Source organism: Emydura macquarii, unplaced genomic scaffold (genome assembly GCF_026122565.2).
Source record: "Emydura macquarii macquarii isolate MOO-44397 ecotype Brisbane River unplaced genomic scaffold, CSIRO-AGI_Emac_v2 contig_499, whole genome shotgun sequence".
Classification (NCBI taxonomy): Eukaryota; Metazoa; Chordata; order Testudines; family Chelidae; genus Emydura; species Emydura macquarii.
The window spans coordinates 14753716-14766558 of record NW_027130636.1 but is presented as its reverse complement, the minus strand read 5'-3'; the positions used below and the strand labels follow the sequence as shown (position 1 = coordinate 14766558).

The 12843-nt window shown below is 44.6% G+C and overlaps 1 protein-coding gene across 6 annotated transcripts in view; it reads right to left on the bottom strand.

Annotated features, from left to right (window-relative positions):
• ACSL3 (acyl-CoA synthetase long chain family member 3) overlaps positions 1-12843 on the bottom strand; it is an 87508-nt gene that overhangs the window by 32764 nt on the left and 41901 nt on the right. For all 6 annotated transcript variants that reach the window (XM_067538970.1, XM_067538969.1, XM_067538971.1 and 3 more), the window contains one exon: positions 2049-2158. In XM_067538970.1, the coding sequence (XP_067395071.1) occupies positions 2049-2158 (110 nt within the window). The remainder of the gene's footprint in view (positions 1-2048; positions 2159-12843) is intronic.

Sequence of the window (12843 nt, the reverse complement as noted above, 5' to 3'; positions counted from 1 at the left end):
ATCAGGGTTAATTTAAACTTTTCTTTCAACATAAAATTAAGGCCAAAATTTTAACAACGGTGCACTAATTTTGGGTGCTTCCATTTTTGAGACAGATTTTCAGAGGTGCTGGCCACCTTCCACTCCCACTGAATACTGATGAAAAGGGTCACTTTGGCACTTCATGGGTAACACTGAGCTCAGAATGGATGACTCAGTTTGTCTTCTCTGCTATTTCTTGAAATGCACTGTTTAGTATAGTATTTAAAATACGCTCTGCAGCAAATAGAAGTCTAGCAAAATGCATAGTCAAACATTATTTAATTACTAAAAGCAAAATCTAAGTTTTAGAGTAACTAAGAATACTGACCACCATTCTAAAGTACAAGGGAAAATGTGAAAGGCTGGTGCGCGCACGTGCACACACACACACACACACACACACACTCCATTCATGCTAGTTTTTATTTGTTCAGAACAAATTCTTGTAACTATCCAAAAGGAAATTTAAAAATACAGTTTGGGGATCCTGACTCTAAATGGAGCAACTTTTTTTTTTTTTTTTTTTTTTTAAATAAAAAATTAAGTGTTGCACCAGCTCAAGGGTCTAGTGGCTGCACAATGACTAAGGGTATGTCTATACTGATGGCAGCAAAGTCACCGCCATCAGATTGATCTTTCTGGTTCGATTGAGTGGTCAGTGTAGACTTGCTCAATTGATCAGGAAGTTGACGTTAATAAACCACCCCCACAAGTGGTGTAGCGTTACATCGGCGCAGTGCAGTGAAGACAGTGCGCAGAAGGGAAGCACACCTGTCGACTGCCGCTGAATCTCTAGGTAACTGTAGATCAGGGCTAAGTGCGGAATGTAAATGAGAAGACCTTTTTGAATATATTTTCAGAGTCAGTAAGGTCTTGAAGCACTCTGGATGTCCTGAATTCAGCTTCTAGAGAAAAATGTTATTTAAAAACAATCCAACAGTCCTAATGTCTAACAAAAAACTCTTAGGTATATATTAAGAACCAGTTTTAATAATACAATCAAGGGTTAGATTAGTTTCTGAGTGGGAGGAATTAACTATTTCACAAATGGTTTTCACTTAAACTCCTGAAAAAGAGCTTTAGGTTTGGATAAGATTAAAATTATTTATGAAAATAGTTACAGAAATACAGTAATTAGCTATACTACTTTAGAATTTATAAAAAGGTACTTAAATTTCTGTATATATGCATTAGACAGTTTTTGGATCTTAATTATTTAAGATTTCAAACTGAGTCCATGAATTAATGACCAAGTACTTCTGAATTTTGTTTAAGTAAAATTGATTGTACACCGACTGTGGCCGTTTTTAGGCTGGGGGAAAATTTCTCATCAATTTTACTTATTTTTCCAATTACCATGCTAGATTTAACATATTCTTATTTGTAATTTAAAAGGATGCCTTTAGACAGACAGGTTGAACATTTAGGCTACTTTAATAAAAATATTTAAGCAGATCTCCTGTTTCTAAAAATGACACTGACTCAAACAGAAGAGGTGCTGCTCTGCACAATCCATTGTCTGCTGCGAGAACAATTAATAATAAACCAGGAGTGATGAATTTTGTCACATTTATTATTGTATATGTACTTTATGCATTATTCCGCTCTGCCTATTTGCTTCATTTTTGATCACTCAGGATACAGAAAATATGTACAACTGTGCTCTTAGAATGCTTTATAGAACACAAAGCAATCGGGCAGATCTAACTTCATCTGCCCTATTTTCTGTCAAAGGTGACAGATCCAAGACTGACTCTTTTACTCTCTCTAGCATTGTTTTCACAAGACAAATGTGAGCATTTTTCTGCACCAATACAGCTCCAATGGTGTGAACTCTTTTGTATTGCAGGTATTTTAACTACCCAGCTCAGTAGGGTTAAACAAGATACTAAAAATGCCTGCACCTTGTCTACACAATAGTTTACTCAATTGGAAAGACCAATACAGCAGCAGCAATCTTTAGTCTCCAATACCAGATCACATACACAACAATAGATTTATTCACAAAGAAAAAGCATATTCCTTACCTTCAATTTTGTTTGCATAAGTTCTTTACTAGTAATGATGGTTGTCACCTCACTTTCATTTAATCCATGTACTATTGCTGGGCCTCCTAAAGTAGCATACAGTGTAACAACTGCAGGGAAAAAATAAACTTGATGAATCCTTATTATAAAATTGAAGTGCCACATAACTCTCGTTGTTTTTATAAATATTCAAGATATTTCAAAGCTCTTCAAAGAGAAGAAAAAGGGCCTCAGATTAACCAATCCTAAATCAGGTAAGGGAATCAGAACCTGTGTTGCTAACTAAAGTAAAGGCCAAGATAGGTAGTCCTGTGGTATAGTATGTTACATGCATTTAAAAGCAGTGAATGCAAAGCAAACTAAAATTATGAGAGGAATCAAGAACAAATGTTGCTTACATGAGTATTTGTTGTTAAGCAAGCAATAACTGAATATTCCAAAAACAACGAGAGTCCAGTAGCATCTTAAAGACTGACAAATTTCTGTGGGCATAAGCTTTCATGGGCTGCAACCCACTTCGTTAGATGCATGAATATTCCAAAAATCACACTAGCCTGTGTAACCCTCTCTAGACTTGCTCCTCAATCTTCCTGGTGTTTAACATTTTAAATGCAGGCATCTACTCTTAATTAATAAAATTTTACACTGTACTTAATCTTCCTGCATATAAAATGACTAACTTTAGTTGATTAATTTCTCTTTTCCAAAATCATATATTCCATTACTAGACTTTTTGAACTGGTGACTGAAACTATTGATAAGTTGTAATTAATATAAGGTTGGACTTTTCTTAGTCTAAAAATGGGTCCAAAATTTACCTTAAAAAAAAATTTTGATAAACAACTGTGACAGGGGCTACCGGAAGGTAGTAGAAGGACGCTATGTGAGCCTAAGAATGGCCAAGGCCCTGTTCCCCTAGCAGCTGCCCGAGGTTTCCCTCAGGCTGATTAGGGCCAGCTGAGGCCAGGGTCAGCTGAGACGATTAGGGCCAGTTGAGGTCGGAGTCAGCTGAGACCAGTTAAGGGATGCCTGGGGGCAGATAAAAGCTCCCTGCCAGGCAGGCAGGGTGCTCTTGGAGTTTGGAGGTCTGGAGTTTGGAGAGTGGAGCTTTGGAGAGAAGCAGAAGCAGAAGCAGAACTGTGAGTGGCAGGGGTCGGAGGAAGACGGGCTGGAGGCGAGGTGGCCGCCATCTTAAGAGTGGTGGGAGTCCCGGGCGGCCATTTTGGGCCCAGCACATTTGAAAAAAGCGCTCGGCCAACGGGAGCACGATGGCCACCCTACCACAACTGGTGTCAGAAGTGGGATCCTTTTTCCCTCTAACGAGGTGAGAGCGCACTGGGAACAAGGCCCTTGTACCCCGGCCCTGCCAAGATGGACGACATTGTCCGCGTGTTGGTACAGGCTACAGCAGCCCAGCAAGAGTCAACCCGGGTCCAGCAGGAAACCAACCAGCTGCTGATTAGCCAGGCGGCACAGGACCGGGCCCTCCTGCGGGAGGTCGTGGCCCAACTAAAGACCCTACCAACCCCCAGTCGAGGAATAGGCACCGCTGCGACGCTGAAGGCCACCCATTGGCTACAGAAGATGTCTCTGGGGGACGACATTGAGGCTTACCTCCCAGCATTTGAGAGGACCGCAGAGCGAGAAGCCTGGCCCTGGGACCAGTGGGCCGGAATCCTGGCCCCCTTCCTGAGTGTGGAGGTTCAGAAGGCCTATTATGTTATGGCAGCCGCCGATTACCCCCAGCTGAAAGCTGAGATCTTGGCCCGGTCAGGGGGTGACGCAGGCCGTCCGGGCTCAAAGGTACCATGCCTGGCGATACCGGGAGGACAAGGCACCCAGATCGCAATTGTTCGACCTCGTCCACCTCACCCGGAAATGGCTATGCCCAGAGGCCAACAGCTCGGAGGCCATCGTAGAGCTCCTGGTCCTGGACCAGTTTATGTGGGGACTAATCCCTGATCTTCGCACATGGGTAGGACAGCACGACCCCACTTCATACGACGAAGTGGTCGCCTTGGTAGAACGACGGTTGATGGCCCGAGAACACTCCCGCCCTACCCAGGGAGGGTCGGGACCCCGTCTGCGACCAGGGTCCCTCCCAGCGGAGCCCGCGTCGGGGACCTTCAGTAAAATGGAGGCCTGAAAAAGGGCCTGAAAAAGGGGGCCTGAAGGCCCAACCGGGACCCCAGGGGAACCAAGGAGGACCCCTTTGGGGCCCGCCAGCCCCAAGGCCCCAGGGATGACCAGGGACGCGTATCGATGCTACGCCTGCGAGGAGTGGGGGCACCTCGTGGCCCAATGCCCGAATGCCGAAGAGCCTATGCCGTGCAACCTGGGGAACTGGACTGACCCCTGTTCACTGGTCTACCTAGTGGGGCTTGCGGGTGCCCCGCACCGATACACGCGCCCAGTGAAGCTGAATGGAGTCGACACCCAGGTGCTCATCGACTCCGGGAGTGCAGTCACGCTCGTCTCCGGCGACCTGGTGAACCCCACCCAACAGCCTCAGTCCCGCCGCACCGGCGTAACCTGTGTTCACGGCGAAGTCGCCTACTACCCCACCCTCCCAGTGGAAATTGAGGTGCAAGGGGCCCATGCTAAGGTGACAGCAGGGGTAGTCCCGAAACTCCCATACCCAGTGATCATCGGCAGAGACTTCCCTGAGTTCGGGGCTTTACTCCCGGCAGAGGGGCCAGGGGAGCCCGAAGGCCCACGAGAAGAAGAGCTGTCCCAGGGCGATGGGGCAGCACCGATATTCCCAGACCTCGCCCCCGACCCGTTTCCCAAACCAGGGAAAGGCCGGAAGACGAAGCGGGAAAGGAGAGCAGCTAAGGCATTAGGGACCCGGATCCTGCGCCAGGGCCCGAGGGCCGCCCTTGTGGGGAGAAGGGCCCGAACGGCCGCAGCAGACCACCACCCCGGAGAAAACCCGCCCGAGGCTGGTCCCCGGCGGGAGATCACCAAGCAGGACCCAGAGGGGATATCCGAGCCCCCTGAAATAGGGCTCCTCGGGCAGCAGCGGGAAACCTTTGGGTGAGACCAGGCCGAAGATCCACGGTATGAAACCGCCAGAAAAGAGGTAGCAAGGGTAGAAGGGGTACCCGTGGAAGGGAAGACGGCAGGGCCCGGACCCTACTTCATAATAGAGAGGGACCTGCTCTACCGGGTAGCACCTGGCCAGGGCCAGGGCCCAGACCAGGAGGTGCGCCAACTCCTAGTCCCCACGAAGCACCAGAAGGCCGTATTAAGCCTGGCCCACAGTCACTTTTTGGTGGACACCTGGGAGCAGAGAAAACCCTCGCCCGGATTCTGCGGAGGTTTTTCTGGCCGGGCGTGCACGAGTCTCTCCGGCGCTACTGCGCCTCGTGTCCCGAATGCCAGCTACACAGCCTCCGACCCCGGCTGAAGGCACCCTTAGTGCCATTACCGATTATCGAGGTCCCGTTTGAACGTATAGCGATGGACCTTGTGGGGCCCCTCGAGAAGTCAGCCCAAGGACACCAGCATGTGCTCGTGATCCTGGACTACGCCACCCGCTACCCCGAAGCCATCCCCCTGCGGAGCGCAACCTCCAAGGTAATAGCGACAAGATTACTGGAAGTATTTGGCCGAGTGGGAATTCCCAAGGAGATACTCAGAGATCAAAGGACCCCGTTCACGTTGAGGTTGATGAAGGACCTGTACGATCTGCTTCACGTACGGACCCTACAGACATCGGTGTATCACCCCCAGACCGACAGCCTGGTAGAACGGTTCAACCGGACCCTTAAGTCCATGATCCGGAAGGTGGTGAGTCACGATGGGAGGGATTGGGACGACCTCCTGCCATATCTCATGTTTGCAATCCGGGAAGTGCCCCAGGCCTCGACTGGGTTCTCCCCGTTCGAGCTACTATATGGAAGGCACCCCCGTGGAATCCTAGATATCGCCCGTGAAGTCTGGGAGGAAGAGCGAACCCCTGGGAGGAGTGTAATAACCCATGTGCTCCAGATGAGGGACCGGATAGCCCGCGTCACCCCTATTGTTCGGGAGCATCTAGAGAAGACCCAAGAGGCTCAGCGCGCCTCCTACAACTGGCTAGCGAAGGTTAGGCGATTCCAGCCCAGTGAGAGGGTAATGGTCCTAGTCCCCACGGCGGAGAGCAAGCTCTTGGCCCAGTGGCAGGGACCCTATGAAATAATCGAGCCAGTAGGAGAGGTGAATTACAAGGTACGGCAACCCGATCGGCGAAAAGGGGAGCAGGTCTACCATGTCAACCTCCTAAAAGCCTGGTAGGCCCCGGAAGCAGGTATGGTCACCCTCAACGTTCCGACTCAGGGGGATGACCCCCGTGAACAGGTGACGATATCCCCTGACCTGATGCCGACACAGAAAGCCGAGGTACAGGAGATGGTAAGCCGAAACTGAGACGTGTTCTCAACCAGGCCGGGCCGCACGACAGAGACACACCACTACATCCTCATGAACCCCGGCACCAAGGTCATGATGCGACCCTACCAAATCCCGGAGGCCAAGAGAGAGGAGATCAGGGCTGAAGTACAGAAGATGCTGGAACTGGGGGTGATTGAGGAATCGCACAGTCAGTGGTCAAGTCCGATCGTGCTCATGCCAAAACCGGATGGCACCACGCGGTTTTGTAACGACTTTCGGAGACTGAATGAGGTTTCCCAGTTCGACGCGTATCCCATCCCCCGAATAGACGAGCTGGTGCACTGGCTGAGTAAGGCCAGGTTCTTGACCACACTGGACCTAACGAAGGGTTACTGGCAGATCCCCCTGGCAAAGGAGGCTAAAGAAAAGACCGCCTTCGCCACCCCAGACGGGCTGTTTCAGTATACTGTCCTCCCATTCAGGCTACATGGTGCCCCAGCCACCTTCCAGCAACTCATGGATAGGTTATTGCGGCCCCATGGCCGCTATGCTGCCGCTTACCTCAATGACAGTCATCCACTCCCCCAACTGGGAGACCCACTTGGAAAAAGTGGAGGCGGTGATAGAAACCCTAAGGCAGGCCGGCCTCACCGCAAACCCCGCCAAGTGCGCTATCGGACTAGCGGAGGCTAAATACCTGGGGCACATTGTGGGGAGGGGCATAGTGAGACCCCAGGTCAATAAAATAGAGGCGATCCAGACATGGCCCCGACCGAATCGGAAGAAGCAGGTCCGGGCATTCCTGGGCGTGGTAGGCTACTACCGACATTTCATCCCGCACTTCGCCACCAGGGCAAGCCCCCTAACGGAAATGATCAAGGCTCGCGGCCCCAACACGGTAAAGTGGAACCCAACGGCGAAAGCAGCCTTCAAGGACCTGCATATGGCCCTCTGCAGCGATCCGGTGTTGATTGCCCCGGACTTTCGAGAACCTTTTATTTTATAGACGGATGCCTCCGAAGTCGGGTTAGGGGCAGTCCTATCCCAGGTGCTTCAGGGAGAAGAACACCCAGTCCTCTACCTAAGCCGGAAACTCCTCCCCCGAGAACAGAAGTATGCGGTTGTTGAGAGGGAATGCCTCACTGTAAAGTGGGCCGTGGAGACCCTGCGATACTACCTTCTGGGACGCGAGTTCTCCCTGGTCTCTCTCTGGATGCACCGGAACAAGGAGAGGAACGCCCGGGTGACCCGCTGGTTCCTGTCCCTACAGCCCTTCCGGTTCAAGATTCAGCACCGAGCGGGCCACCGGCATGGCAATGCGGACGGCCTTTCGAGGGTCCATTGCCTCACGACCCAAGTAGCCCAACCCCTGATCATATATTGATCTTATTTACTATTAAAAAAGACTCTTCACTGATTTTCAATTATATGCAATATTCAGTTAAATTACAATATGCATAATTGTAGTTTTCAGAGGTATGAAGTAGTTAAAGGTAAAAGTTTTCTTGTGCACCAAATGCCAAATTCAAGTATTATTTTATTTAAACTAAATCATCTCAGCTTTGTGTCTTTCAGGTAGGGCTTACTGAATAGAGTATATACATTTGCATAAACATAATTGCTTTTACTTATAAGTTATATAGGTAAATAAATGTTTAGTCTTGAAAGCTTAATCCAGTTATTTGCTAGTGAAGTGAAAAATATATATTTTAATTCCAGATTTGCATACTGTTGATAAAGTATGTGACACTTTATACAATAATCATTTGATGAGTCTGTTCCCCAAAATAGCAACTACAATATTTCCCCTAAACTTCCGCTATATGATAAAAATAGAGTTATCCTTTTTATTTTTGCTGTGCTTTGTAGACTACATTAAAATGACCACATCTGAACTGCCTACTGCTGGTCTTTTCAGACATTGATACCAGTCCTGCAATCAGATCTGCATATGCAGAACCTTGTGCTTCCATGGTAGACCAAATGAAGTCAAAAGGACTCTCTGCATCCATCTGTGGAATGTAATAGCACAGAGGAGAATTGTTTTTTCATATTGTAGGAAGAACACTAATAAAAGAATGCATGAAACACCATTCCTGGAGGAGAAAGGGAAGAGGTGGGTTTTTTTTTAATGTCTATGAGCAAGACAGTCTACTGATTTTTGTCCTTGCTAAATTGTTTTTACACAGGTCTTATAAAGAACTGAACAATCTGCCCTCTTTATCCAAAATGTTTTGGGTGTCTGTATACCCAGCTGAACTGGGAAGTGATCTCATGCACACTTCCATGTCCAGGGACTATTAGCCCAGCATTTTAACCAGGATGTGGTTAAGTAAAACTTTTCTGTACTGTAATTCAGCATCCATTAGTGTCCTACTTGAAACAATATAGTAAAATATTGTTTTTACCATTTTTTCCCTACCTTCCTTATTTTCCTTGGAATTGTTGGGAAAAATTATTTCCTCCTTTGGTGAAGCCCACCATCACAAAGTTAGAGAACAATTGGTTTACTGCACTACATATATAACTATGTAAGTAGTCAGAATTATAGATACGATGAATGAAATTCTGGTCCCACTGGAGGATTTCATGGTCAGAAAAACTGCACTATTCTGTTAAATACCTTCCATATTTTAATAGTAGCTTATGATTGGGAAGCTGTAAACTTCAGTAAATACTTCATACTTAAAAAAAAATTGTACAACCAAATTTCATTATTACAATATATTGTGTGGGAAGAGAACAGAAGAAGAGAAAAGGCAAGAAAGAGCCATTCAAAGGGAAAGAGAAAAAAAATCTACAATATAATTCTAAAAGCACAGCTAACTTTACTTTTCCAAAATGGAATACTAACTAAGGTGTGAAGACAGTTTAATGCAGTTCACCTCTTGAGCAAGTTGCAAGATCACTAGTTCTTTTCACCTTTGGTATAATCATTTATTACAATGGCAAATTCAAGCATAGAAGCTGTGTGACATTATCAGAATTAGATATTTTTAAATTTCACTTGGCTTTTTGTCTAGATTTAGAGTTTGCTGAAAATTTTAACAGGGAAAAAGTCCATTACAATTTAATTATATTTTTGCACTAGCTTTATTTTAGTAATTTAATATTTTGGTCCCAATACCACCAAAGAAAAAAAATCTCAGCCTATCAGAGAATATGTAATTTTTGGAATTACTAATTCAAAATGGTATACTAAGAAAAATACAAAAGAAGACAACTTTTTTTAAAATCAAAAAAGTTAATCGTCAGCTTTTTTTTTTCCCCTTGTTAAAACAGTCTATCATAGTTCAGAACTGTTGCAGGGCAAATGCACATGCACATTGTTTTCTTTAATTTGGTGGGAGAAAAGTACAGAAGAGTGGCTCTACTAGTTCCCACGAGCTCTCTCCATTTAGTCCAGTGACCCCTGTTATACAAACAACTTAGCAAAAATTAAGCTTCCCCAGACCAGCTAGCCTATTAAAACACTGTACTTGGAGAGAAGAGTATAATCTCTTGAATAATAATGTATATAATTAATTATTCACCTACAAAAGCGAACAAGTGAAAAACAAACGAGTTATGTGACAGAGCTGATTAAGCTGAGAGGTTTATATAGTTTACAAAAGGGGGTACTGACGTCATGGAGAAAAAGAAAAGTGAGCTATGGCAGCTGTTAGTCCTAAATGCTGATCTGCAAAGTCATCATTTCTCAGCTAAGGAATCTAACACTTTCTCAGGCACATCTGAGACTTACATATACAATCTTATGAGCAAGTCTGAAATTTAACTTTTATTTGTGTATTTGCATATGGCATTGATCCAAGGAAAGCCAGAAAACAAAAACAAAAAACTTCCAAGCACTAAGTTTATCAGCTAATCATATAGGGTGAAATCACCACCCCATTGAAATCAATGGGATTTTTTTCATTGATTTCAATGTGGCCAAGATTTCACACACATTAAGATTAGACTCATTCACTCTCTACTATGTGTCAAACAGATTTTTTTAAAGTATATTTTCACTAAAAAGACTGCTGTGAGGTAGTCCAATCCTCCTGGCAGAAAAACTCGGAGACACCCAATCTCAGATTAACAATGTATTAGGAGAGTGTTAGGGAAAAGCCAATGTATGATCTTATGTTTTTGTGGTGTTACTTAATACTGACTCACGTCTTTCAGTTGTTCCCAATGGGTGGGAAAGTTTTGTGCATTAATTGATTTTGAAAGAGGGAAAAATACAATGCAACTGCTATATTACCTGTTTAAATCACCCTCCTGTATACACGTAGCTTCTTTGAAACATCAAACAATTTATAGGTCTTGAAATAAAATGTAAGTATAAAAAATTGAATATGTAGGATTTTTCTAAATTATATCTTAATTTTGTGCAATTCATGACATATATAAATACACTGAAATATAGGAGTAAGTCAATACACACCCTAACACCAGGTTTCTAAACACTTTATATCCATCATCAGACTGTCAGTGAGTGTGACCCTTGTATATACTAGCATGTATTTTGTTCATATTGTAGCATAAAAGATATTACATTTTACATTCCAAGTGTATGGAACAGAATTGCAGGAATATTTAGTCTTCCTTTCCATATCTGCAAATTGGAAAAATACAAATACTCATATGTATAATTTAGCAGCAGCACAATAAGTGAATCATTTGCCATATTGCCAAATTTAGTTAAAATATAATTCATTCTGTTCTAAGTGACTATGTGAACAGTGCGTGATGTTATCTGCCAGCAAAAAAGTCAGCCAAGTTCACACAAGATCATATATGGCTTTGACACTAAACAGTATGTCAGACAGTGAGCTGAAGCACGTCTCAATGAAAGAATTTAAAACATTAAGCCAAAAACAAAAATTTAAAACATTAAGCCAAAAACAAAAAACCCACAAACAACTCCAAACACCACTCTACACCATCCATTGAGACATTTCAGTATGTTAGAATTTTTTTAATAAAAAGACTTTTTAGAATTTGTAAACTTATTTCATTCCAAAGATAAAATAAATGATCTGTGCATCTGTATCTTTTTCCCTTGGGTGTTCATTTAGAATATAATGGATTCCACAGACGTGGAGAAGGATGGATCTTCACAGATAATACAGTCTGAGGACTCCAGTTAGAGGTGAGTAACCCTGCTCTCTTGAGAATTACCTATGCAGATCCCTATCCTTGGGAGATTATCAAATGATAGGCACCAAGGAATATTTAAAAATTATAGGATTGCTTCCCTACACTGTGTAGACTCAGACCTTAAAAGCAAAATAATACTGTGTAAAAAAGTCTGAATAGATCTCACAGAGTAATCTTGCAAAACTGTAATGAAGACAGTTCTCAGATATCCCATCCAGGCTGCTTCAAGTAGGGTGACATGTGCTGTTGAACTTTCAGGTAGTGGAATACACTCACGTGCATGAGAGAATAGAATGGAGAAGCTGGGCAGCTGAGAGTCTAAACTGCAGCTGAGAGCATACCTCCCAACCTGTGTAGCCAGATTCATGCTAGCATGATAAAAATAGCAATGTGAGCTATCCACCTGAGCTTGAACCCAATGGGTCGGGAGAGCTTGAGAACCTGAGCTGCTGTCACTGCCGCAATGTCCACACTGCTATTTTTAGCATGCTAGCTAGAGCTGAGCCAGAGCAACTCAGCACACCTGGACTGGGAGGCAAGCTCCCAGCAGCAGTGTAGACATACCCTTAGGGTATATTTATACCAGAGCTGGAAGTGTAATTTCCAGCTGCAGTATGGACATACCCTTAGACACTATCTTCTCCTGGGGTTTGTTTCTAAAAAGTCACAAATATTCTAGGTGATTAATGTATTTTGTTCTATTTAGCTAATAATTCAAAGCCACCTTTACACTTAGTTTTTGCAATGGAGCTAACACTGCTGAAGTAGGAGGTTCCAGAAAAAAAAATTACTGCACTAATCTTAGGAAAGAATTTGGATAAGGAGAATAGAGTCAGCTTATTCTCATACAAGTTTGAGCTTCAGGGTTCATTCTTCTGGTTAATGTTACAGCCACCAGTAATGCTAGTTTGAAACCCAGATAATAAAGAGGAGGACCTTTCCCCAGTTGCTCAAAGGATGGTGTACCGTCAACAGGAAGTAATGTATGGATGGTAGTTCTTAAACACATGGAGAGACTTTATACCAAATCATGTAAGTGGCTTGCAACAGTAAGTGGCTTGGCCCATTAAATGAAACTTGGTTCAGTGCTCCTGTTCCAGGGACTCCCATCTGGGCAAATTAAGAGGCAGGGCAGCACCTAGAGAGCTATAAGTAGCCTGGTGAATCCAATGTGTCAGAGCAAATGGAGTCAGTCAGCAGAAGAGCAAGAATAAGAGTTGCCAGAGAGAAAGTGGTTCCTGGGCGAAGGCTGAGGCAGGAGAGCAGCAAGGGGTTT